Source organism: Zonotrichia leucophrys, chromosome 10 (assembly GCF_028769735.1).
Source record: "Zonotrichia leucophrys gambelii isolate GWCS_2022_RI chromosome 10, RI_Zleu_2.0, whole genome shotgun sequence".
NCBI classification, from domain to species: domain Eukaryota; kingdom Metazoa; phylum Chordata; class Aves; order Passeriformes; family Passerellidae; genus Zonotrichia; species Zonotrichia leucophrys.
This window is the reverse complement of record NC_088180.1, coordinates 13632402-13658358: the sequence shown is the minus strand read 5'-3', so window position 1 is coordinate 13658358 and position 25957 is coordinate 13632402. Positions and strand designations below refer to the sequence as shown.

The 25957-nt window shown below is 44.0% G+C and overlaps 1 protein-coding gene across 1 annotated transcript in view; it reads left to right on the top strand.

Annotated features, from left to right (window-relative positions):
* The first annotated feature begins 1769 nt into the window (after positions 1-1769).
* AGBL1 (AGBL carboxypeptidase 1) overlaps positions 1770-25957 on the top strand; it is a 244763-nt gene continuing 220575 nt past the window's right edge. The window contains exons 1-5 of the mRNA XM_064722476.1: positions 1770-1860; positions 1983-2129; positions 2713-2844; positions 5189-5282; positions 25463-25500. Coding sequence (XP_064578546.1) covers positions 1770-1860; positions 1983-2129; positions 2713-2844; positions 5189-5282; positions 25463-25500 — 502 coding nt within the window. The remainder of the gene's footprint in view (positions 1861-1982; positions 2130-2712; positions 2845-5188; positions 5283-25462; positions 25501-25957) is intronic.

The window sequence follows — 25957 nt, the reverse complement described above, 5'->3', positions numbered from 1 at the left end:
GTTTCCATTCCAGAGCTCCTGTGACAAGGATGTCATCCTGAACATTCTCAGTGTCCTCACTGACTTGCTGTCTTTGGGTAAGGAAGCAAAGATTTGGGGCAATGGCTGTGGGTTAGAACAGAAAGGGAACTCATACTTGCATTTAAACTTGACCAGGTGTTTGCAAGGTGAAAAAAATATAAATTGTATCTATAGATCAGCAATCCTTACTCCTGTGTTTGGAAAACTGAACTTATTCAATGTGTTAAAGAAAAGAAAAGGAGACTCAGAGATAAGTTTCAATTTTTTCTTTTTAGTTTCGAAGATGATAATGGATTGCAAAGTATTTCATAAGCCCTGGCAGTCATCCCCTGGAAATGTTCACCAGTGCCATTGGACAGAGGACTGTGAGACAGGGAAAGGAACCTGATTTTCAGTGTCAGGGACCCTCTAATGCAGAGGGTTCAGCCTCTCTCCAAAAGGCACTTCTGCCTTGGGGCTGCAGGGAATGGATGTCACTTTATGTGCTCAAAGCTGCAAGAAAAAATAAGTGTATTGGAAAAAGAACTGAAAAAAAAAAAAAAGTCAAGTTCCTTTTCCTTTCTGCTCCAACACAAAAATATAATCTACTAAACAATTCCCAACCCAGCTAAGCTGCCAGGCTGTAGGGGCTGCATTGGTGAGTGCTGGATCCTCCTGGGCCCCCCAGTCCTGGAAGCCCCACCAGAGACACCGCCTGTCCATCTGGGCCTCTCTTTTGGAGCCCTGGAGCCCTGTTCCTCAGCTGGGTATAAGGATGGCCTCCATGGGGAACAGGGGATCCTGCTCTCCCCTAGGAACCGAAGGAGCAGCATCCCCAGCCACAGAGCTGGATCAATGTTTGTTAACACACTAAGGCTCCCAGGGTTAGAGTGTGGTTCCTTTGGAGACCCACATTTATTTGAAAGCTGTCCCCAAGGCTTCCCTAGGATTCCTTTTCATTTGGCAGAAGCCCAGTGCAGCTTTAGTTCTTTCCTTGTTTAATTTCCAGTATCTAAGAAAAGATCACTGAGCCTTTTGCTGCTTTGAAACCTGTCGGTGTCTGGGCTCATTCCTCCCTGCCACATTTCAGTGCACACTGAAAAACTTGTGCAGCACATGGGTTTGGGGAGACAAGGGCTGTTGTGGTAACAGGTTGTTGCTCTTGTGCTGAGATTGAGGCAGGAAAAGGTGAGAGACAGGATTGTAGAAAAGGGAAAGAAGGCTTTATTCAAAAGAACCACGCAGTTTTGTAGAGTAGTACAATAGATTCTATTCTATTGGCTAACTAACAAAAACATCTTCCTCACACACTGTCCTTGAGAGGAACAGAAAAACAAAGTAAAAAACATCACCTGCAAATTGTTTATACTCAACGAGTTATAACATCCTTACAACTCCCTAAAATTTCTCACAGGCCGCTGTGAGAAACGCTTGCTGTTCCTCTCTCTCTGTCCCATGGCATCCACAACAGGTAGCAGAGCACACAGTTCCACCATGCAGTTCCATCCATGGAGCTGCAGAGCGCACAGCTGCATCCATGTCCCCAGGCTGGGGACACCAGGGATTCATGGCCAGTTCTCCAAATGCTCATGGCACTCAAATATTGCCTGAAGGCCACAGAAGCTCCATGTGCTCCTTGCAGACTGAGGCCTTGTGACAGCTGTTGTAGGGGGATACAGTATGGGTAAATGAAGGTGGTACAAAATGTAATCTTATCCCCTAAAGAGTTGCAGCTGAACCAATTACCAAAGATTAGGTGTTATAAAAGAATGGATTGGTGGGAACTGGAGTTAGATGACTACTGCAAGGACCAGGAAGAGTCAGTGCTTAGAGGAACTGCCTATGAGAAACATCATGGAGGTATGAAACTCTGGTGATATGGAATCCTTGCACTGTAATGCTACTAGAACTCTTGATAAATGAGACAACAAGCTGCGGCTCAGGGAGGGGATGCTCTGAGCTGTCTCTGCTCTCTTCCCCAGGCACTGGACGGAGGATTCACTACGTGGTCAGTAAAGGGGGCAGCGAGGCTCTGCTGCAGGCCCTGGCCACGGCTGCCCGGACAGAGCCGCCTGACCACGGCACCCTCCTGCCCCTGCTGCGCCTGCTGGCCAGGGTGGGCCAACGAGGTACTGCTGGGGGGCTTCTGCAGGGGGGCCAAAAACGAGGTACTGCTGGGGGGCTTCTGGAGGGGAGTCAAAATCAAAATCAGGATTATCTCATTGTAGCCTTCCAGTAGCTGAAGGGGACGGATATTGTAGTAGGGCCTGTTGGTAGAGGATGAGGAGTAATGGTTTTAAACTGAAAGAGAGAAGATGTAAGGAAGAAATATTTCATGATAAGGATGGTGAGGCACTGGCACAAGTTACCCAGAGAGGTGGTGGATGCCTCATCCCTGGAAACATTAAGGGTTAGGCTGGACAGGGCTCTGAGCAACCTTCTCTAGTGCAATTCATTGCAGGGGCTTTGGACTAGGTGGCCTTTAAAGATCTTTTTCAGTCTAGACTATTCTGTGTTTCGTATATGGTGAATTAAAGTGAGCCCCATGTTTTTCCATTTTCAGTGAGATTAATATTGGTTTAAATCATTGATACATTTGAATGCCTTTCTTATAGGATTTTGAGTTACAAGGCTTAATAAACATAATGTTTAGCAGCACAGCTGAAATGACCTGGCCTTTACGATAGTTTAATTCTCATTTTCTTTTCACAGATAGGAAGTTTGGGCTTAAAGTGCAGAAGGCAGAAGCCACTGATATAATACTGAGCTTGACCAGAAGACACCTGGGCCACCACCTGCACCTCACCCACTGCCTCTGGGTGCTGAGGGTTTGTGCTTCTAATGGTGAGTGCCAGGATTTTCCTCTTTTCTTCTGTGTGACAGCCACCAGGGTTCTCTTTTACTCATTTCAATGCAAAGAAACATGATTCCTGGTAGGGTTAGTGCCTGCATGCACCATTAATATACAGAAAAGCACAAAAGCCAGAACAACCTTAGAAAAAGGTGTTCCTCAAGGGGCCTATGCAGCCTTTACAGTGCATTTCATCTGTGAGCTATGGAAATAAAAGTGCTGTAGTGAAAAATATTCATGGCAAAGATCTCCTATTCTGGAATATAGGCAGTCAATTCTTTTGCTCTGAGACTTGGGTACCTGAAGTCTCTATACAGTTGCCATTACCATAACAGCCAAATATCTCACTATTGTTGATTGTATTGGTCCTCAGAGCAGCTCCAGGAGGGTGGAGAAGCAAAGAGTGAGAGAAATCTGTTACTTATTCAAGGTCCCCCAGGAAGCAGATATTAGATCCTGGTCTTCTGGCTAGTATCCCCTCAGATGTTCATTCTCCCAGCTTTTCTTGCTTGGCAATGCCCTCATGTTAAGTGACTCAAGCAAAGGGATTTCCAGTATTCTCTCTCGGGATCGTTACAGATTCATACAGGCTATAAAGCACTGAGCTCGTCAGCACAAATTCCCTTTGCTCACTCTAACCCTTTCCTCTCCTTCCCTACATCCCTCACCCAGCAGATAATTCTTGATGGCCATCCTGTCTGCAGTCTGCCTCCTGAGATTTAGCTCTCCTGGCAGCCAGCCCTGCAGGTCCCCTCTGCCTGGACAGGAGCTGGCTTCATGCTTTGGGCTTCCTCAGGCAAGCAGCCAAGCCTCAACACTCAACCGCTCTCCCAGCGATAAGCAGTGTTTGAAAGTCTGAGTGTGGCTGAAAATGCAGCCAAAGCCAGAAGATGAAATGTGCCTTTATTTGGGTTTCACAGCTGTGCAGTGACCCTGTGCTGCCTCTCACTCAAAATTGTGATTTGCCTCCTTCCCTGCTCCCTGCTTCAGTGCACCTGCACTCAGCTCAGCTGCTGTTTCTGCAGAGGTTTTAGGATGCACACTGCAGCCTGCCCTCCTTTCTGTTAATGTCAGAGCCCAGAACCCCAGCTCTGCACTTTTGCTGGAGCATCTGTTACTCTCCAGGTATCTCCAGCACTCTCCATTAATAATTTTGAATTTCTGGCTTCTGTGGCCCAGCTGGGAAGCCTCAGGGGAGGTTAGGTGAAAATCAGTAGGGGTGCGATATTAAACCAGGGGATTACATGATCTCAGCCTTAAAAATTATGGAGTGGAACTTAAAGGAAGCCAGAACCGTACAAAACTCTTGGGAATGCTTAGGAATGCTTAGGTATGGAAGCAGTAAACATGAATCCTTGCCTCACCTCATGCCCCACTCTGGGCTGCTCCCTTCACTGCCACCAGATGCTTGTGGCTGCTCTGGAGCAGGATGAGTTTGAGCAGCCTTGTCCACCATCCTGGCTCTAATGAATTGCCAGCCAGTGTGAGTGTAGCTGGCAGGCCTGGGAGGCTTTCCATCACAGGACAGCTTGGCAGGGACACCATAGGACTGCAGGAGATGATGAGCCCTCTGGCAGCTCTCTGATGACCACTGGGAGATATCTACAAAACAGCCAAAACCCAGCAGTGGGCAGGCAGCCAGGGCTCCTTCTGGCTGCTGTTGATTACTGATCCTTTCACCTTGGTCGCATCCATTTAATATTGCAGGGCTGGATTTGTTCCTTCATTACACAGAGATATCCTGTCTCATAGTGGGGAGGTCTGGCTAAACACCTAGGCTATGCATTAGGTATTGAAACTGATTGAAAAAAAATCTATCTAAAAAAGTTACTAGTTTGTTAAAAAGGATTAAAGGGAAAATTGGCCTAGATGAAATTAAACAGCATTCAGAAGCCTCCCAAACCCACTTCCACTCTGCTGAATAACAGCACAGAAAGCAAACCCTGCCCTTTAGGCCCCTATGAAATGAACTGTCCTCACTGAGTTGCATGTAGGAAATGTAGGATAAATTTGAGCTCTGTCACTTTTTTCTAGGAGAAGACCCTTTTGTAATTATAATCTGTTTTTTGGAGAAGACAATGTCTACAGGAGAAGGGGCTTTGGGGAAATTGGGAAAGAGCTGCAGGACTGGTTTTGCACCTGATTTTGGCTCAGGTTGTGTCCACAGACAGCTTTGTGCTTCACTTTCATTGTTTGTAAGGGGACCTGTAGAGTCCAGATGGGAGCCTAGAGAGCTCATAGCCCCAGGGGCAGCTACTCTTCCCCACATCTCTTCTAAGCAATGTTTGCCAGCTGCCTCCTTCAGAGCTGACTGCTTTTTTCCTTTTATTGCCATAGTTACCACGGGAACTATGCTGGGCATCAATGGAGCCATGGAGCTGCTTTTCAAAGTCATCACTCCCTACAGCAAGAGGCACGTCAGGACGGTCAGGTAGGCAGTAGCCCCAAGGGAGCTCATCTTTCCAGGACAGCAAGAAATAAAATTCTGGTTCCACTTGAAGAGGCAAAGGAATCAGAAGTGTATGCAGTTTCCACTCACTTTAAACCTGCAGGGTTTTTTAAGAGGCAGAAATAGTTCCCTGAAGGACACATTAATGCTGTGATTCATCATATGATTCATGCTGGTGGCCCTTTATTTGTAGTGTGCCCTAGACAGCGATGGCAGTTTGATTGCAAGGTACCCTCCTTCATTTCCCAGACACAACTGGCTTTGGAGAAGCATGTGCTGGCAGCAGACGAGGCACTCCTGCCTCCCACTCAGCCAGAACTGCCTGCCACCATCAGCCTGGAGGGAGATGGAGTGGAATGGAGGCAGTGCTGCCTCATCCTCCATTTGCAGAGGGTCATGACCTGGTCATCATGATATTTTTGAAGTATGACAGTTCATACTAGTATTAATTTGTATCTGCTTTCAAGCCATCCCACATATTTTAAATAGTTCTTTTCTGAAGACATCAAGTCCATTTTATATCTTCATCTCAGTGCTGAATGTTAGTCCCCAAGCTGTCTGTTCTGACCACTTCCTCAGATGCCTTTCAAGGCAAACTTTATAAGAGCAAAACACATATCTCTGGCTTGCTCTTTAAAAGCAGGAGGAGGAATTTGCTGCTGTGAGCTGTGCCCACACAATCCCATTTGCTTAAGCCACACAGAACCTGCCAGTTCTCCTGCTGGGCCATGCAATGGCTTGTGGGGCACAGTCCCTACTTGCTGAGGCATGTGTCAGCAAGGGCAGGGCAGCATTCAGCCAGTTCTGGCTTCTGCATGGACCTGACATGGGTGAGGTCCGTGGCTGGTGGTTATTGGGGAAGCAGCTTCAGGTAGAGCACGAGGTAGGAAGGATGGACAGACACAGCACAACAGTTTGGCCACAGTTTGCTTAGCTGTGGTTGAAATGGGGGCCAGTCACCCTGGATGTGTTAAATAATGTCCATCCTGCTGTTACCATCAAAGACTGATACCAGTTCTCTCAATTTCATGAGTTACACAACAACTGGGAAGGAATTTGAATTAATTTCCACCAGCCACCAGTGCTGAAGCTGCACATCAACACACAGCACTGTTGTTTGCTAAGTGCACCTTTCTTCTCATTCCTCTGCCTACATGTCTGGAGATACACAACTTTTTGGACAGTTTGCTTTTCTAAATAAGATACTGAGGGGGCCCAGCAGATGCACAATTTCCTGCAGCTGCCTGGTTGGTGGGAGCCAACTCACTTTTGCCTGTGCTTTTGGATTTCTAGCACAGTGCCAAGTACCTGGAACTGCTTCACAGCTTCAGTTCTCTGTTAGACAAAGTACCTGAGATTCCTCTGCATGGGGATACCAGGATGTTTCTTACACAAATGTTTGGATATTACCCAATCCAAAGAATATTACCACTAAGATATTATCCCTAGGATATCTGAGCATCCTTCAACATTCCCATCAGGCCTCATGTAATAACTTTAAGATTTAGGCAGCCTGTGGACATGTTCTGTGTATGACAGGGGTGTCCAGAATGAGTTAGACATTGGGCTTGGCTTCTGAGGCAACCAAAAGTGATTGATGGGTCCAAGACCATGCTTAACTAAGCAAATTGCACTCAGTTCCCTGTTTTCCTTCCTGTGGAAGTGTTGGCTGTGATTAGACCGGTGTTAGTTCTGCTTCTGTGACAGACCAGGATCTGTTTGTGATGGGATTTAGGCCTGTATCAGTTTTCTGTTGAGCAATGGGACTGGCTGACTAAAGGCTTTTAAAATGAATTTTGTGCAGAAGTGCTTTATTTACCATTGACTGTTTCCCATAGAGGAAGTGGAAACCTTGGTCTCTGTCACACCTTTGTAGCCTGGCTTCTTGCTGAGATACATTTGGAGATGCAGGGAGTGTTGCTGAGGGTTGCTGTAAATGTAGTCTGTAAAGCGCTCTAAAATACTCACTTCTAAGGGAAGCAATCAGAGAAACATGCTGCTTTTGGTTTAAATGATTCCACATTGTCAATATGCAATATTTAGCTTTTACTTCCCTTTGTTCTGGTGTACAAGGATTCTTTTGAATTCTTCTATGGACAATTTTTTTCCATTTGGAACACAGACCCCAGATTGCCCTCAGCAAATCCAATTTTATTGCTAATGGGATAACCTATTAGCTATAGGGATAACCTAATAGCTATTTACCTATTACTGAAAATCTTGACTTTATTTTTCATTTGAAAAAGGTGTCTTGTGCATTAATTTTTGTCTACCTGAGCTTTCTCACTGCTTGTTCAGTTTCCTAATTTTATTTTTATTTCCTAAAATATTAATGCTCTTCTTAAAACATACTTTTCATGAGTGTGCAAATAGTGCATACAATCTTTACACAATCTTTTCACATGAAAAGATGATTTGGTTCCCACCTACTCTTGGTCTAATGAACAAGAGCCATAAATCAGCTGAAGCCTGGTGGCCACTCAGCTGGCCTGCCCAGGGCTCAGAGCTGAGCCTTTTGTTTCATAACTAGGGGCGGCTGAGAAGCTCAGTGGCACGCTGGAGACAGCCTGTTTCGCGTCATAAGAACCACACAAGCCTGTTCTGTGTTAAAACACAATTGCAACTCATTAAAAGGCACTAGTTTCTCATTAGTCAGTTGAGGCTCTGTTTGTTTGCAGTTCACTTGGAAGTGCTGCTTTCATTGTGGAAAGTGGCTTTAGAAGATATTTTTGGCAAGAACTTAGGTCTTGAGACCAGAAGAGCAGACTGTAGAGTAGGTTACAGATCTTCTCTCCCAGCATTAGCAAATGCCTGGAAGAGCTGCAGTCTGAAAGCCCTAAGCATCTTTGCAGCTCATCAGAAATGGAGGTAGGTACATGTGGAGAAAATGTCCTTCCATGGTTTGACTTGCTCTAGCTAAAGCTTTGTGAGGTGACTGAGGTGGGGAGCTCATGGATGGGTTTGCTGAGCTGGGGATAAAAAGGATAGAAAAGATAGAAGGGGTCATGTTCTTTGTCTAGCTCAGCATGTGCTCCCATCTCTCTGACACTGGTGCAGCTCTTCCCAAAGCCGCTATGGCTATGCTGAAATTGGGATTGTGGTATTGGTCGCAAAAGCATCTGTTTCTTTTCGCCTATAAGTTGTAGAGAGCACCAACCTCCAACCTGCCAACAGAGGAAAAACTCCCATGTTGTCCCAGCAATCCTTTGCCCCTCGCTTTGTATTTGCTCTTGGTACCTTCTCTCCACCTCATAACTATGTGCCACCATGGCTTGCCTTTTTGCTGTGAAGGAACAGCCGGCAACTGTGGGAGCTGAGATTAGCCTGGCTCTCTGATCAGCTGCCAGGAATCCAGCACTGAAAATGCACCACTGCTCTGGTGGGTGCACCCGCCTTCTCCTGCCCTGGGCAGCAGCAGGGCCAAGGTCACTTTAAGAATCTGCCCTGGAGAGTGCCCTATAGTGAGAGCTATTTATTTAGCCTGCTAAGATGTGGAAACAAGATCCATAGTTCTATTTATTTTTCCCAGTGGCAAAGCTCTGGGGTATTTAGAAATAGTCTCCCCATGCTCCAATTGACCTTCTCTGGGTACGTGCCAAGTAGCTCTGATTCCCCTGAGACTGTGACTCATGGGCTTTATTGGCTTTAGTTAGGCATTTGAGGTCTTCAGCTTGCTGGTGCCATGGCTGTGGATCTCTCCAGAACTATCCATATCTGAGGTAAAAGCTACATGGGAAAAACATGGAGCTCTCTGTGGTGTTGAGGTCTCTTGAGTTAACCACTGTGAAATCCAAGACTTAAGGCTGTCTTTCCCATCTCTCATGATGCTGTGCTGCAGAGAAGGCTTTCTGATACCTTTTACAGGGACAGTTTAAAATAAAGCCAGATGATGTTCTGCTTTTCTCAGCTCTGTTTATGTCAGTAGCTGGGATATCTGATAGGAGTCTGTGTGGGATGCTCAAATCTTCACTCCATCAACACCTTCTCTAATGTAGCATCTCTGATGCCTCGCACAGTGCAATAATCACTGCTCTTTTCACCTTTCATCCTTATTATTCCCTGTATGTTCCACAGCTTCCACCCCTCTCCTACTTTCCAGTGTCCCCTTTCAACACTGTGGCTTGTTTTCCCATCTTGTTCTGTGTTTGGATGGCTTGTGGGATGTGACAGTGGGAGACAGTTTGCTCTCTGGCCAGCCAGGAGCTGGTCCCTTCACACAACTCTGTCCAGGTTGTCACATATCCTCACCAGTGCTTTGGAGACCGTGAGTTATCTGTGGCTTCATGTTGTGCAGGCCCTTCTAAGACTCCTAATGCCGAAAATTGAGGGTTTTGGTTTCAGCCTCTTTGATAATCTGAGTTTATTCTCCTTTCATAAGAGGAAGACCTGTGCCATTTAGAAAATGGCGAATGGTGGGGTGGCTGGTGCATTGGTCATTCCCTCCATTATGTTTTCCTTTTCTGCTGTTAAAAGGCTGGTGCACAGTTTTATTGAAGCAATTTGGATAGTCTGTTAAAATGTCTTTGTTTCTCAAACCTCTATGAGTACATCTATTTATCATACTGAGCAGAGCTGGCTCATGCTAAGTGTTCGCATAAACCTCGTATGAAAGATTACAACAAGAGTGAGTATTCATCAGAAATAAAAATTCTTTCTCTGGGTATTCAGAGTACTTGGCTTTCTGCATAGGGCTATTCCAGTAAAGTTTGACTACTTAATTAAAAGTGGAAAGTGAATAAAAAGGGTCTGGGAATGGTGCCAAATTAATTCACTAGAAAATGTGATATGCAGAAATTATCTGCCTTTGCTCATGTCCAGCATTACCCACTTCTGACATTTGATCACAATTCTTCTCATGTTTGGTGCTTATTGGATAGTTCCAGAGCCTCAAATGCTTGCTGATAATCTCCCTTTTCATTAAGGGGAGGAAATCCTCCCATGTAACTCTATTTCACCTGAGGTGGATATCTGGATTCCTCACATATTGAAGGGAAAAAGAAGCAAGTTCTCTTCACCTGTGGCAAATGTTTGCCTCTAGAAATTTGGGGTCTTGCAAATGTTTATTTCTCTCTGTGCAGTGGAGGATGAGCCTGCAGTGGGCAACCTGGAAGTGGCATAATGGGCATTTAAAGCAGGGTCAGGTAGGAGTTGCTGAAAGAGATTTGTCAAGTGGAGTCAGAGCTATCTGGTGTCAGGGCTCAAAACCCAGGAGGAGTGAGAATACCAGAGGTGTCTTTTCTTTGCTGATAAGTGCTCAGGGGTGATTTGAGGTGGGGAGGGATGAGCCTGAAACATGCAGGAATATTGATGGCACTGTTGCCATGGCCATGAAGTGATTCCTGTATCATATATTTTTCTCATAGTGGGAGCTGAGGAGATTTTTACTGGCTATGGGAAGCAGAGCTCATGCAAGTGAAAAGAGAAATGCCAAGGTGATCAAAGAGCACATGTAAAGCTAAAAGCCATATTTAATATATTTAATCAGATATTGTGTCAGATTGACCAAGGAGAATATGAAGACCCTGGAAATGCTGAAGATATAAGTCAAGAGGCTGTACGTTACATAACTTCAAATTAGGCTTTGAGTATAGGGTTATATATATATGTGTGTGTATATATATATATGCATTACTCTGCTGTTTAGACAAAGAGAGGAGATGTATTCAGGTCATCCCCAGTACTGGACTTGCCTTGTCTTCTGAGAATGATGGAGAGGCATGAAAGAGATACAACTGCAAATGTGCCCTAGACCCCAGTGCAGGCAGTTTGATTTTTTTTTTCCCTATCCTTAATCCTGGATATTGTCTTGCTGGTAGGACCACCATAAACGTTTACTGCAATTCCATCTCCTGGGTTGGTCTAAAATTCCAGCTGCTCTCTTCTTGAACAGAATATGTGGTATATCTGGCCACCGAAGACTGTATTTTGAGAAAGAGCAGAAACTCAAGGCACTTGAGTTTCACAAACTTGGTGATTAGTTCAGATTCTCAGGTTCTTCTTCAACCTGATAGAGAAGCTGTTGTGGTGGGTTCTTTTTGAGGAATGCTCTATGTACAGGTTTATGCCTTTGTTTATTTGGCAATGGTTCCTGATAGAAGATCAAAAGCAAATAATTCTTAATTCATCTTGTTAGTCTGTGTTTTGTCATTAATCATGTTGAGCAGTCTGGATATTTAATTGGAAAGTAACACATGATTCTATTGGAATGTGGTCAGAATTAATCAATGCTTAGCATTTTGAGAATAAACAGGCACTATTTGGTTCACTTCATTCGTGTAGAAAATTCATAGGAAGGGAAAAAACCATTTCTCTTGAGCTATATCACAGCTAAATGATTTGCTTCCCATCTGGCCTTGATCTACATGGGATTTATCCTAGAAGTCTTGTTAAATAAAACTAGAAAATATTGTTGTGAATGAGACTATGCCAGCAACAAAGGAAAGAATGTTGTCTTGAAAATTTTTCTTTTTAGTCAATTTGTAGATACACTTTATATAATCTCAGATAACATGAAGCAGGGATGGTTGTATCTCTAAGATAAGTAAATAAACCCTACTGTGCAAATTTATTGCAATGAGCTATTGTAATAGAGGTAATGATCTTGGAGCCAGAGGTGTCCCAGTTTCATGCAGTTCCTTCTTTCATTATTTTTACGGTCTGTGTGGTTTCTCTCAAAGAATGACCTGTTCTAATATCAATAATCTGTTACAAAATCTCATTTCAGATTGGTGGTATGTCAGTGCTGCTTTGCAGAACAAATAGAGTTGCATTTCAGAATTACACTTTACTGGCATTGTGCTGTTAATAGCAGTAGATGAGAGAAATTGAAAAATTAAAAGGTAGAGACAAGAGAAAAAGAGATGTTTTCTGCTGAGATTTGAAAATAGATGAGGAACTGATGAGGTGGAGAGGAGGAGCATCTCCCAAGGTTGTTCCAGAGGTCTGGGTGAACACGGGGCACTCAGAAATCCTGGTGCCATCTCTTGGTAGCCTTTGGAATGGCATGTTTCCCCACAGATGCCCCTACCTCTGAGGCATTAAAAATTGGTGAATGAGCATTATATGGAGAGAAATTTGTCTGAACTTATGTCGTGGGAAGGGAGGAACTGATTTATAAATGGAGCAAGTTGGTGAGGCTGTTATTTTGAAAGAGATGCTTGCCTTTTTCTTTTAGGTCTAGCTTATGTTGTACATCTATCTCAGGCCAGAGTTTGAAAGAGAAACAATGCTTTCAACTGAAGGCATTTTCTTTGTCTGCCCATTATTTCTCCCCTTTGGTGAGCTAGAGTTCTATATTTGGAAAGATGCTGTGAGGGCAAGTCCCTGCTGTTCTCAAGCTGGCTTTTCACAGCCAGTGGCTATGGCAGATGCAGTTCATGGCTGGGCTCATGTGATGGCTTTGGGTATGTCCATACTGCAGGCAGCTCTGGGTTTGTTGGGCAGGATATTCCCTGAGCTTTAATCTTCCTCCTTCTCCTAACAAATGCTCCGGGCCTCCAGTGTGGGCTGCCTAAGCTTCTTAGGACAAGTAATCTTGTCTGGAAGTATTGTTCATGTTGCTGTGTCTGTCTTGCTGTTGGTCTTTGTTCTAACTGGATTAAAACTAACACCTGGATGCCTGAATGCAATCCCTCTGCCTCCCAGGACCTCTCTGAGGTGTATATCCCATGTAACCGTCTCATGGAATCTACTGCTACTACCATCCAAATGGGAGGTGTGACTTGATTTCATATATCAGTTGCATCTCTGAGTGTTTCCCAAAGTTAGATGAATTGTTACCATTAGTAATGCTGTCTTGCAGCTGAATATGATAGTCCCCCATGCGATATTAGGTCAAGACTAGTGTGAACTGGTTGTGCCAAGCAAGTTGTAAGTAGCAAGTCAAAATCAGAGTGGAATTATTAATTAAAAAAAAATAGAATACAGCTAGAAGGATTATAAAATATTTCATCATTTAGGAAGAAATTAAGGGTTGGGATGCCTTCTGGAAGTTGGTGGGTTATCTGTGAGATGTGGAGTGGGCAGGCTCCTGGTCTGGAGGTGCAGGGGGATCTTTCACCAGTGCTGGTGGGGCTATAGGAGTAAAGAAGGCAAAAAGTCTAATATTAGGAGACAAAGGATCTCTCATGTTTGAGGTGTTAAACACTGTGTGTTGCTTTGGGCAAATCACTTGAGATCAGACTTTTCATATGCTTAAACCCTCACCGTTCTCATGCCTTACTAAGGGTAGTGAGAGTACACTCAGCTCTGTCTGAGGCATTCAGTGAGATCATAGATGGGGGAAATGAGAAAGGGGAGAGAAAAACAGTAGTGAATTTATGAAAGGCTTAATGTTCAGGAAGAATGCAGCTGAAGTGGACTGTGGAGTGAATGTGGAGCTTGTGCAGAGAGGAGGGGATTGAGCAATGTGCTTATGTGACCTTGTAATCATGTTTGGGGTGGCTGTGATGTGCCAAGCCTTCAGAAAACCTCAGCCAGGCAGCCCTGGAGGGAAGGGATTTCCAAACAAAGCCTATCTGAATGTGCATGTAGAGATGACGAAGGGGTGCCCACCCTGCCTGTTTGCCTACATTGGTTTTCCTTCGTCAAGGAGACAAAGAAAGAATTCCCCTTGGGAATCGCTGGGCTGGGTAATGACGTGAATCTCTGACAGAGGCCAGAGAGTGAGCAGATAAAGCTGAGGGCACTCACTTGTGTGTCAGCACATGTGAGAGCCCAGCAATCTCCTCTTCTTTGCCTTTCACTTGATTTATTGCCATTTCTCCTCCCACCCAGAAGCCTCTTGCCCTTATGAAGAGGGTAGATAGCAGCTGTGAAATCCTCCTCACAAAACCTTTCAGTCCAAAGATAGACAAGGGAAACTTGGAAGAAACAATGAAAATAACTCTCCAAGCAGAACTTCCACAGAATCAATTTGCACAATGCTGTCCCTACAAAGAAATCAGCCCCAAGAATTTCCTGTGGTTGCTGAGGCTTTCCCCCAGCTCTAGCAGCGCTGGCAATGCTGGCAGGTGGAGTGTGAGCCAGTCTCTAGAATTATCAGTGGTTTTAAAGCACAGCAGTGATTAGACCTGCCCTGAGCAGAGTTCTATGACACACTGTCAAAGCCTTAGCAACAGCCCTTCTGCTGCAGGGTTCCCTGTCCTGATAGCACTGCTGGAGCCTCACCAGCTGTAGCAGCAGCAGAGTAACTGGATTTAGAGATAGAGGCAACACAGGAGACTCATTTCCTGTGGGTGAAAGAGAGCTGCAAAGTTCTTCAGTTTTCAGGCTCTTTTGAATGGTTACTAAACAATTACTACAGAGAATGAAAGAGAGAAAATAAATAATAGAGTGTTCGCCAATGAAGGTGAAATGAATTTTTTAGGGAGAGAAGGTTTTGTAACAGCAGTGGCACAGATTCAGTGCAGGGCTCTGGCTCTCTAATGCTGGCACAGCTCTTCTCAGTCTCTGTATCTGCAGGGCAACACTTGGAATTGCAGCAATGCCAGTAAAATCTGTAAATAAACCCAGAGCTGAGCTGCTGTGGGAGGTGTTTGGAGGCAGGGCTTGGAGTGTGGAGGGGAGAACCTGAAGACTTGAGGAAGAACAGGGCTGCTGATTGCCAGCATGGATGGCTGCAGCTCTGGGGATGGGAATGGAAACTCCCCCTGAAGTGCAAACCTTGGGAAGGTCATGGCTCTGAGACAGCAAAGGACAGATTATTGCAGAATAGAAAAGAGAGCATCATCCTATAACTTCAGCACACCAAACCCATGTGTTTCTTTCCTGTGTTGGAGGGATACAGTTCAGGCTTTGTGTGGACCAGAGGGCATATGCTGCAATGGCACAACAGCTGTCACTGTCTAGTCAAAAGCTTAATTTCCTCCTTGTTTTCATTATTTAAAATTGCACTTAAAAGTTTGTGGTCATTCCAATTTTAAAAACCTTCCAAATTTTACTATGTAGAAAAAGCAGACATGTGGAAGAACCATCCCAATAATGCTCAGGATTTTTCCTATTAATTTTAATTCTTTATCCCTGCTGCTTCATTATTATATTTACACCTTAAGTTCTACTAGCCTTGGCTTTGATATGGGGTCTGTTTTCAGATCCCAGAGTTTGGCTGAGTTATATAAAATGGAACATTTCCAATGGAGAGGAAGAGGAAAAAACCAGACCCAACCCTTACCTTTCATTATTTAGGCTTCCACAAATTACTGCTTCCGAAAGCCCCTGCAGTTAGGTCAGTGTGACACTGAAGCTTTCAAACAGCGAATATCAAGAGAATTTGACCCAGAACGTGCTGCATTTTGACATTTACTGACTTTATCTTCCTTTTAAACATTCTAGCTAAATGTTGTGAAGAACAGGCATTATGATGTGACCAGGTTATTGCTTAATAAAGAGTTAAGCATGTGCAACTGAAAAAAATTAATTAGTCTGTGAGTGGCTAGATGAGGATTAGGGTTAGGCTGGCTCAGCGGCCAGATGCTGCCTTAGCACCAGCCTCATGTGCTCCATGGTGCTGTAGAACTGAGGCTGGTGTGAGCTGCCTGCTCTCAAATCCCCTCATTTGTAGATGAGGAAGGGAAGCTGAGGCTGTGCTGTGGCTGCCCCTGGCCATCTTCCTGCCCATCCTCTCAAAGTCTTTTCCTGCACGCTGAACCTCAGGCACCAGCTGGGCAAAGTGCTATGTGGATGATCTAGCAGTTTTTCTAAACCTATTTCTCTGACTCTTGTGCATTCTAGGGAAATGAAGAAAAATCTAATTCTTTCTCAGGACCCTACCTATGCTGTTGCCACTGCTGTCTCATACAGGCTGCTCTTTGAGGAGCTGTGGATGCAGAGACCTGCAGCCTGCCTTCCCTGCAGTCAGATGTCCTACTTCTGTCCTGCAGAGCTGTGGGGAGGAGGACAGGACAAGGACAGGGTCACAGCAGGTGTTGGGGGTGGTGGCTCAGCCTGCTTACAGGGACAGCTTCTGCAGAAAATGCATCCTCATTTGCAGCATCTGCCCTGTTTTGGGTGAGCCTGATCAGTCTTCAAGTTATTCTGTCTCCCCTATCACAGCCTGGCAGTCTTGGGTCCAAAAAGCTGCTGCAGGGCAGTGGGAAAGCTGTCTGCTTTCCACACCTTGTCTCCCTTACCTGCAGATGTATCTCTGCATATGCTGCACAATACAGCACCATCCCCACCCTCACTATCCAGCAACACAAACCACAGAATGACAGAGAGGTGAAGAGCAGGATGGCTTTTTCTGCTAAATCCTTGTTGAAAATCCCAGGCAAATTAATAAGTTTTTCTCCCTGCTCTGCATTTGCAATATTTTTTTCCCCCTGAAACTTCATGCTTACCTGTGGCAAAGCTAGTCAGTGTTATACATTTCTAGAAGCATTCTGCATATGTTTTGCAGCCCTCTGTTTTGGCACACATGGTGGGTAAAATGAGCATTTTTTTCTAGCACAAAGACACATTTGAAAAATTTCTTAAAACTGGCTATTGGCCCTGACTGAAGGTACCTAGGTGAGATCTAATTTTTTGAATGAATGTCCAGATTTTCAGAGACATTTAAATGTGTGAGGATGAAAGGGAATGCAACCTTTAAAGAAAGCCTCTCAGCAGGTTAATGGATTAACTTGTACAGTTAAAAGGTAGTTCTGACCTTAGTATACAAAGGAGCTTTGAAAAATCCTGCTGAGTGCTACCTGCATGTTTAGCCATAGAAATGCCTTTTAAATTCAGGTCAAGATGCCTATTGTGAATCTGTAGGAGAATGTTACTTTGTGATTCTCGAGCATGTTTATGCATTGTTCCCAATTTGAGGCTGATTTAATAATGCCAATTAAGCTCAGTATTGTGTGCACGTGTGGCATACAAATGAATGCCTCAGTATTTCCAAGCATGTTCCTTTTTGGCAGCATCAATTAGGACCAACAAACTGTGAAGTCCCCAATTCAAGCTGAATTTAGTGCTGGGGGGATGTACTTAGGGACCACAATCATTAGAGAGGTTGAAAAGTGGGAATAGCTGGATAACAAGAAAGATTTGGTGACCTATTCTGCACATTTTCTTCTTCATTTTTTGTTGATATTCCACTTGCATATGAGCTTTTCAGGCAGGTCTAGCTCTCTCCACCATCCTTTGGTGTTTGGTAATGGATAGAAGCAGCCTGACCTGTGTGCACAACAGGGGAAGTGATACCTCCTTGGGAAGCTCATGGGGATTGATAAATGCATTGCATGCAAGGAGATTCATTTCATAGGTTTCTTTTTGCACTTGCACCTGCTGCATGAAACAGCTTCCAGCTTTGGCACATTCAAAAAACCCTTTGCAATCCAGCCCCCTTCCCCAGAGATTTTAAGCTTTGAGTTTCCTTTGGCTGGACCTTATGGATGTGCTTCATCTGAATAGGGCCAGAGGGGTGAAGTGCAATATAAAAGTCAAACTGATGGATCTGTTTCTAGGGCTTTGTAACATTGAAACAACACCATCAGATTAAAAAGAATAGAGGTTTTTATCTTGTGTTCAAAATAAGTCATTCCTTCTTTTATTCTTAAACATCTGACACTTGCGTGAAGAGAAGGCTTCTGTACAAGTCAGCCTCCTTTCTTGGAAGAGATCAAGGAAGATGATGCTTTCTCAGTCCTTCAGCTTCATAATTCATGTCTGTTTCAAGTCTCTTATGTTGTACACATTTTTTTTAAATTGGCTTATCTGAAAGCTGTTTGTTTCTTTGGTTAAAAAGACCAACCAACCAAAACCCTCAGACAAAACAGACCTCAAAACTCTGAAAACTACAGGAGAAGCTGAAATGAGAACTCAGGTTTCCCATCCATTGCAGCAGCCCAGCTCCATGCAGCAAAGGTGACTCTTTAAAACACAGCTCAAGGGAACCTTTCACTACAAAGTGCTTTTTAAAGATGTTGTACCCTGAGATTACTGCTGCCTTAGAGATGGTTTGTACTAACCAGCAGTCAGGAAGAGCTATGGCTCTCAGCCTTGATTGCATTGAAGCCAGCCTCCCTTTTATGCTCCCAAATAGCTCTGGGCACAAGCAGTGACATGTTAGATACTTCTCTACCTGGGCTGTCAGCAACACAAGCTGCCCTTGGATATTTCACCGCCAGTAATTGAGAGTATTCATAAAATGAAAATCTTGCAGTGGTTTGCCAGCAATATGGTGTATGTGCAGCCTTATTTTTTGGCATCATAAACCCCTGGGTACCCCCAAACTCTCCCTGAATCATTCACCATCAGAGACAAAGCACCTGCAGTTCAATTTTTCTTAAAGAAAGAAGTCCCAAGTTGTCCTGCTGAGATTTGAGCCCAGAGTTCCTGGGTATGTCACCGAGAAGTGTAATTTGACTTCACCATGCCCTAAGCAGGGTGCATGGATTGTGTCCCTCTCCTGCCCTTACTCTGGGTGTGCACAGCACTCAGAACATTTTAAGGCTGAATGATCCAGAAGTGAAAAAAATGAGGCTGGGTGTCTTCCCCCGTGTGTGGAGCTCACACTCTCCTGTCAGCAAAGTCTTCATGTCAATCCCTGTGGTTTCCAGAGCAAAAAGCTGCTGGGAATGGATGAGCTACAAATGAAATGACAGCTCAGGAGTGAGCCAAGAGAACACCAGGCTCTTTTGAACTGAGTAGTGACTGGATGGGGAGTGGAGACAGCTGCCTGTGGGAAGGAGGGGGATTTAACCTCATTCCCTGACACACTTGAACTGTGTATGAGATGTTCTATAGGGCTCTGCTGGTGCTTGTTAGCAGATGTGGCCTCGATGAGTCTCCTCATCACTCCTCTTAATCAATCAAGGATATATTGACCCCCTTTCCCAGTCCCCTTCCCTGTGTCCCTGGGGTGGGAGAGCTGGGTTCTCACACTGTCAGCCTGGAACTGCCTGGGTGATGAATTTGTTAAGAATTCTGTCTGATTGTGAACCTTCCAGCCTCTTTATCTTGATGTGAATGACAAGCTGTCACAGCCTCAGCCATGTTGGTGACATCTGACCCTGGGGAGGGAGCTGACACAATCTCCTGAGGAATGGCTTCTGCCTGGGGAGGCAGTGCCAGCCCTGCACTGCATTAGGAGGAATGCCTGGGCATTCTTTTGGCAAGCTTTTAAGTGCATTTCATGTACCTTGTTCTTTGTTACTGCTTTGAAGCTAATTTAATTTAGAGCTGTAAGGACTAGCTTGACTTTCTAGGATACAGCTGCCTCCAGTTCTGTACTTGTACACAAGAAAAATAGGATACTTGTAAGGATGCCTGGAGGAAAAGCCTGGAGTCACTCTTCTTTCTGGGAGGCAGAGATGAAACGGGTAGGAAGGCTGTGCCTTTTCTCTGATTTTAACCTGACAGAGCTGGCAGAGATGTTTGGGAGATGCTGCAGTGAAGACTTTGAGCTGAACCTGGGTCATGCTGGCCACTAGAATGGATATATCCATTAGAAAATGATTGTGTGGGTTTTTTGCACTCCTCTTTCAGCACATCTGTACACAACAGCTGGATTTCCCAACTCCACCTGTTGACAGGGTGTGGGACATTGCAGACTGCAAGCAAACTTTGCCGTCAGTGTAAGTTTTAATGCCTTGCTAACAAGTTGGAATTAAAGAGGACAAGATGATGGGTGCTTTTGCATAAGTCCTAGACTAGCAGTGCTATGAAAATACCAGCAGCATAAGCAGCTTTTCCCCACCCATATTCCCAAGACTTGTGAAACTGCTGGTTTTAAGTCTTTAAAACAAATCACTGTGCAAGTGCCTGAGTATTTCAGATCTGTATTCTGGGCCATGGGGAAATGACTTTCAAGGCATCTACTTCAGATGAGATCTTCCTTCTGGTAGGATTTATAAAGCACCTATTGCTGTGGTGCCTGCATGCTGTTACTGAATGTCTCAGTTGTCAAATGTGAAATCATCTTTACAGTCAGTGGTTCTGTGACTGGATAAACTCCAGTAGTTAAGTACAAGTCCCAGGGAGTTGAGGCAAAATGCAGCCAGGTTGTGTATACACTTGAGGACACTTAATTCTGCCTGGAGAGAGGGGTTGTAGAAGTTTAGATATTTTGAGCTCTGAGTCAGGGGTCCATTGGTACTGTACAAATACATAATGCAGGGTTCCTTCCCCACACTTCTTGTGGTATAGAGAACCATGACAGCAATAAGTCAGTATATGAGAAATAGCAGGGTGAAGGGCAGGAAGAGTTGACCAACATGGGTTCAGCCAGGGCAGAAATTTTTCTTACATTTCTATAAAAATATTGCATTATGTCTTTATATCCAGGTCTGATTGCTGTAAGGAATTAGGCATTAGGTTGGAGATGTTAATAAAGCACAAAGTCATTAGCTTTCATTCAATAATTTGAAGAGGGTGTTCTGTGTTTTAGCATGTAGAAAGCACAATCTCACAGAAGAAAGGATGGTTAAGCTGATCTGCAGAGCCCTTTTGGTTAATTTCTTTGTCCAGTCTTTGGCTTCTCTGCTGTCCCCTGAGCATAGTTCCAGGCTAGTCCTAGGTGGTTGTCTCCCATCAATGTGTGAGTATTTAAATCCTTCCATGCAGTCAACCCTGTATCTATTCTGGAGTGGGGTTTTGTATTTTCAGGAGTCCTTCTGTTTGCTTCAAAAGACAGAAACAGGCCCAGGATTGTCCATAATATTGCCTTGTGCTGTGAGCTGAGATTAGAGTGCAGAAGAAAACAGAAGGGATCTTGGGTTTCAGGCTCCTCTGCCTGCAGTGATTTCCAGCAAAAAATATCCTGGTAGCTCAGATCTGAGAGGGTGACCTAGGCACAGGGCTCTTTTGTCCAGCTCTTTAACAGCCTGGTTTTACTGGCTAATCCAATTGTGCCTTGGCTTGGGACAGGAGTTTTTCTTTGTTGTTGCTCCTGGTTCCTAAGCAAAGGATCTGGAAGTTGCATTTGTCTATCTGTCTGCTAGTTGTACTCTTGCCCAGATATCCAAGCTGCTGACTTGGAAACACTTCAAAGTTTTCCATTCTGCAGAGTGGTTGTCTCGACTGCTACTACAGGGAGTTTTTAGTGTTTTCTGATTATGGAGCAGCATTTATTATTATGCTTTATAAGACAGTGCAACTATATTTATGCCTCTTTTTTGGTTAATATATAAATGAGTCTCCTTTGGGATTCACCGGACATGATGAAACAGCTAAGATTTTGCTAATGTATTACCACAGAAATCAGGAAATCAGAGGAAGGCATCTGGACAGATTTGGCAAGTTTTTAAAATGATTTAATCCCTTTTTCCTCTCCTCATCTCCCCTCCATCCCTTCTTGAGACAAATACAGAGATTTGCTCTGGGCACGCTATCAATTTCTCTGGTCTGGCATATGGCTCATCAAGTCATCTTTCTTGTGCTCTCAAACTTTTCCTCCTGTTCTCATCTCCCTCCTGCCCTGTCCTTGCTCTTGTACACAATTTATGAACTCCTTTCTCAGCTTCCTGTCCCAGGCTCACTCATCTTCTATCTCCTGATGCCAGCAAAAATGCTGTTGGTTTGCCATGTGGTGCTAAGAGGTGCTGGTATTATCACAAATACCATTACCTTGCTTGCTGTAGCCTCACTGATGCTTCAATGGTCTTGCTGCTGCTTTCAGTGAAAGCCTATTCTGTTTCTATTCCTCTTCTATGATTTATTGTTCCCCATAAGGTGTTTTTGTATGTTTGGCTTTGTTCAGCATCAAAGACAGGTAATATTCTGGAGGTGGCTAACACCTGACTTAATGTGCAAATTACAATGCTGATTGAAAGTCCAAACTTAAAACAAATGTAGGTGTGGAGTCCTTTTTCAGGATAATTATGACTGCTAAGAGTTTGCACAAGTTCAAAAGTTCTCAGGCAAATATATGGAAGAAAAATCAGCTGAGAGCTGAAACCCCTCCCAAACGCACCATTTATGAGATCTCTGGGTTGAAAACTGCTGGAGTTTGAATCTGTTCTAGCAAGTCCTAGCCCTGTGTGTCTGCTGTGGCCTTGCATGCTTTCCTTGGCACTGCTGGCCACAGGACACTGGACTCTTTGGACTTCCATCTTAAGCTGATGCAGCTGCTCTTCTCTGGGCTGGCTGATTAACTCTGCACTTAGAATACATATTTCTCATTTCATTCCCATTATATCTATGTTTAAAATGTAAGGCTATAGGGGTACAGTCATTCCTGGGTCACTTTTCTCAGACCCCTTCCTCATTGGCAACTGGTGGCAGTCCCATTATAAGAAATCCAGGCTGCCTTTTCAAAGTCATTAGGTTGTTTGTCCCCCTGCTGCCAAGAGGATGTTTCATGCCTTCATTTTCCAGTGCTTAAAACCCATCCTTTCAATTCCAGCTAAATTTATTCAAGGCCATTTTATATCCATTTGTCCTAGGGCCAAATTTTTTCCTCAGCTCTAAGTATCTCTCTGCCTTCCTCAGTGTTTACTTCTCTGCCACCCAGTGTGTCTGAGGGGAACAATCCAGTTGTCTCTTGGCTGTCATTTTGTTAAGGTGACTAAACTCTGATCTTTAAGACTCCTAATGAGTTATGTCTCTGGTACCATAATGATTTCCTTGGCAGGTTTCTGCATGGCTCCTTCTGAGTTCTGCACACAGCTGTTCAGGTGAAGCCTTCTATGAGAATGTCCATGCTCCCTTCTCCACTGGTTTTCTGAGACCTGATCTGTCCTTTTCATGGTTGTCACCCTGCTGGTTATGCTTGTCCTTATCCCTTAATGGGCTCATATATCCAGGGTGTCCTTCTACTAATTTCCAAATTATGAGCCCCTGGTCATAACAGTAATCCTTATTAAACCCTAAATGCTTAACCTTGCACTTTGACTATTATATTTCATCACATTCTATTCCTTCAGAACTCAAGAACATCTTGTTACTCCTGAAAGATATTCTGAACTCCCTGCTATTGGCAGCAGTTCCTGACTTCACACGGTCAGCAGATTTTGTTAGTATACTCTGACTTTTTGTGCCAAGGTCATTAATGAAAAGCTGAAATAAGATCAGTCTGAAAAGATCCTTGAGGACTTCCACACATAAGTTCCCTCTAGACTAATAATTCCTCCTCCAGCACAACTCCTGTCATTGAGTCTTTAACCTATTCCTTTCCCACATTGTAATTCTTACTCTAATCCCATGTTCTGTAGCTTGGCTAATAATTTTCAGTGTGGCATCATATCAAATGCTTTATTGAAGTACAGATAAATTGATCTACCACACTTCCCTTGTGTAGAAGAAGTTGGTTTTCTTATCAAAGAAAAATACCAAGTTAGGCTGGCTTGATATACTCTTGGTAAGTCTGTTTTATCCCTTAAACTGCAAAACAAGTAAAGTAATTTTATCCTTGTGTTGTTTTTTTTTTTTCTCTCAAAATCTATTCTAAAGCAATGCATATCACTGGAGTCTACCAGGCCTGGACAGTTGGGACTGGAGATTAGATGAGAGCATGCTCTGGGAATTTTGGGATCCTTTGAGGATGAATGAAGTTGTCTGTGTGCAATGTGCTTCACAGACCTCCCCCAAAAGTACTGGAAGATCCAGATTTGCTGATTTATTGTCTGAAGGGAGGTTTGCTGGCAGTGTTGTGTTCTTTATGACAGTGGTGTAGCTCTGCTGAAACTCTTAGCAACGCTCATAAGCACCTACAACATAAAACAGATGCCTGGAGGAAATACTGAGAACTCTTCTGCTTGGAGCCAGAGATATTCTGGTCGTTCCTCCATTGCTCTGCTGCTCCAGCAGGTGATTGAGACATCACATTAGGCCTGTAAAATAGAGGTATGCAGAGCAGTCCCTCTTTAAAGACATACTGGAGTGTGGGCTTTGGGAGATGCTCTGGGTGGAATTTTAACTTGCTTAGAGTTGATTACTTTGTCCCAGGCTTAGAACTTGTGGAGAGACTGAGTGATCAGTGGCTGTAGAGTGTTCCTTTCCTGAGCAGGCTGAATAGCTGGAGTATGACATTACTCCTCCACCATCTGAATGATTGCTGTTTAGTTGGTGCTAAAGAAGTAATGAAAGCATGGCTGTGCTTCACTGCTGAGATTTTTTTAGCTACTGATTCCCTGTTCTATCTGTATTTGAGTGTGTTTTCTTTGCAGTTTGTAAAGCTGTTGTTGAACTCTGACAGATTCATTATGAAATAATGACTTTAGATGGAGATGTTGACCCAGCATCAGCAAGAACTAGCTCTTGAATCTTAGTCTGAACTGCTGTTAGGACACACAAAAAAAACCAGGAATTGGTGACAAAAAAATATTTATTTGCTGCAAGATGATAATTGGCTCAGTATGGAATTTAATAAAATTTTATTTGGGGATTGGTTTGTAAAGAGATTACATTTTAGGGAATCCTTGCACATGGAGGTTTTTGTAGCTGTATTTATTTAAGCAGCTCTGTGCTTCACAGCAGTAAGCCATGTTAGAACAGGGATCTTGCTCCAGCAGAACATGACTGGAAAAGCAGGTTTGCTGTCAGACAAGTCGGATGGAGATTTTACCACAAGAGGAAGGAACTTGCCTCTGGAAGTTGGGGGGAAATGACACAGAAGGTCCTCAGAAATGTCTGTCCCTGCCCTTACTCACTGCAAGCCACTTTACTACAGAGCTTTAGCACATTTTCTACCAGTCCTCCTCTGAGTGGGGCCCTCTACACACAAAATGCAAGGTGTGGTTTCAATTAAAAGAAATTCAGTTTTGTTTTCTGTTAAAACTGGGAAGGAGGATAGGGGTGAAGCTTGATTTGGGAAAATAGTAAAAGGAGTGGGATTTTGCTGGAAATATTGACATTGATGTCCCAGCTTGTATCTGCTGATGCAGAGAGAAGCACTTGTGTCTGGAATGGGCACGTGCTAAGTCTCTGGTACAAAGAAAAAGCTTTGGGGCAGCAGTTTAAAGACTTGTTAGATCACTTTGTGGGTGTTGCTTTAAATTTTAATGGTCACTACAAATCAGTGTAACAGTAAAGCTAGAGGGCTAATGGTCTTTTAGAATAACCAAGTCAGCTGCAGAGGCTGGAACCCCTGTTGGTGTCAAACATTGCAGTTCTGTCAAAGTCCATCATAAACTGTCAGTTCAGACCATCTGGGAAGCCTGGCCCAGAAGACTGTGAAGATGAAGGTTACAAAAATTGTTGAAGAAATTGACATTATTTCTCCATCTCTCTTCTTTCCCCAGGGCAGCCATTGGGGCTCTGGCAGCTCTGCTGAAATCAAGTAAGATTTTTTTTTTCTTCATATTCTTTCTGACTTTCCTTTCTGTGCTGTGCTGCTGGACAGAGTGATCCTATTGAACCTCATTCTCCCTTGGTATTCCCCCATCCCTTGATCCCAAAGAGCAAAGCACAGGATAGAGGCAGTAGTACAGGAGTTTCGTATACCAGTTCTGATTCTTGGAGTGCTCCAGCCCTGTGAGTGCCCAGGGATCCAGACTGGACCTTCATTTTGAGTATTTAGAGTGCATTGCTTGTCCTGGGGCTTGGTATAATGGGAGGAATGGAGAATTTCTCCAGCCAATGACAAATACTTATTTCCCTTCCCAATTTGTTGTTTCTTCCATGGAAAGGGAGAAAAGGATGTAAATAAGTGCAGTGTTGTTTGGGTGTGAATGGTAAACTGATTTTAGAAAAGATGTTGTCTATTTTCATATTTTTGGGGTTTTTTTGGTTTTTTT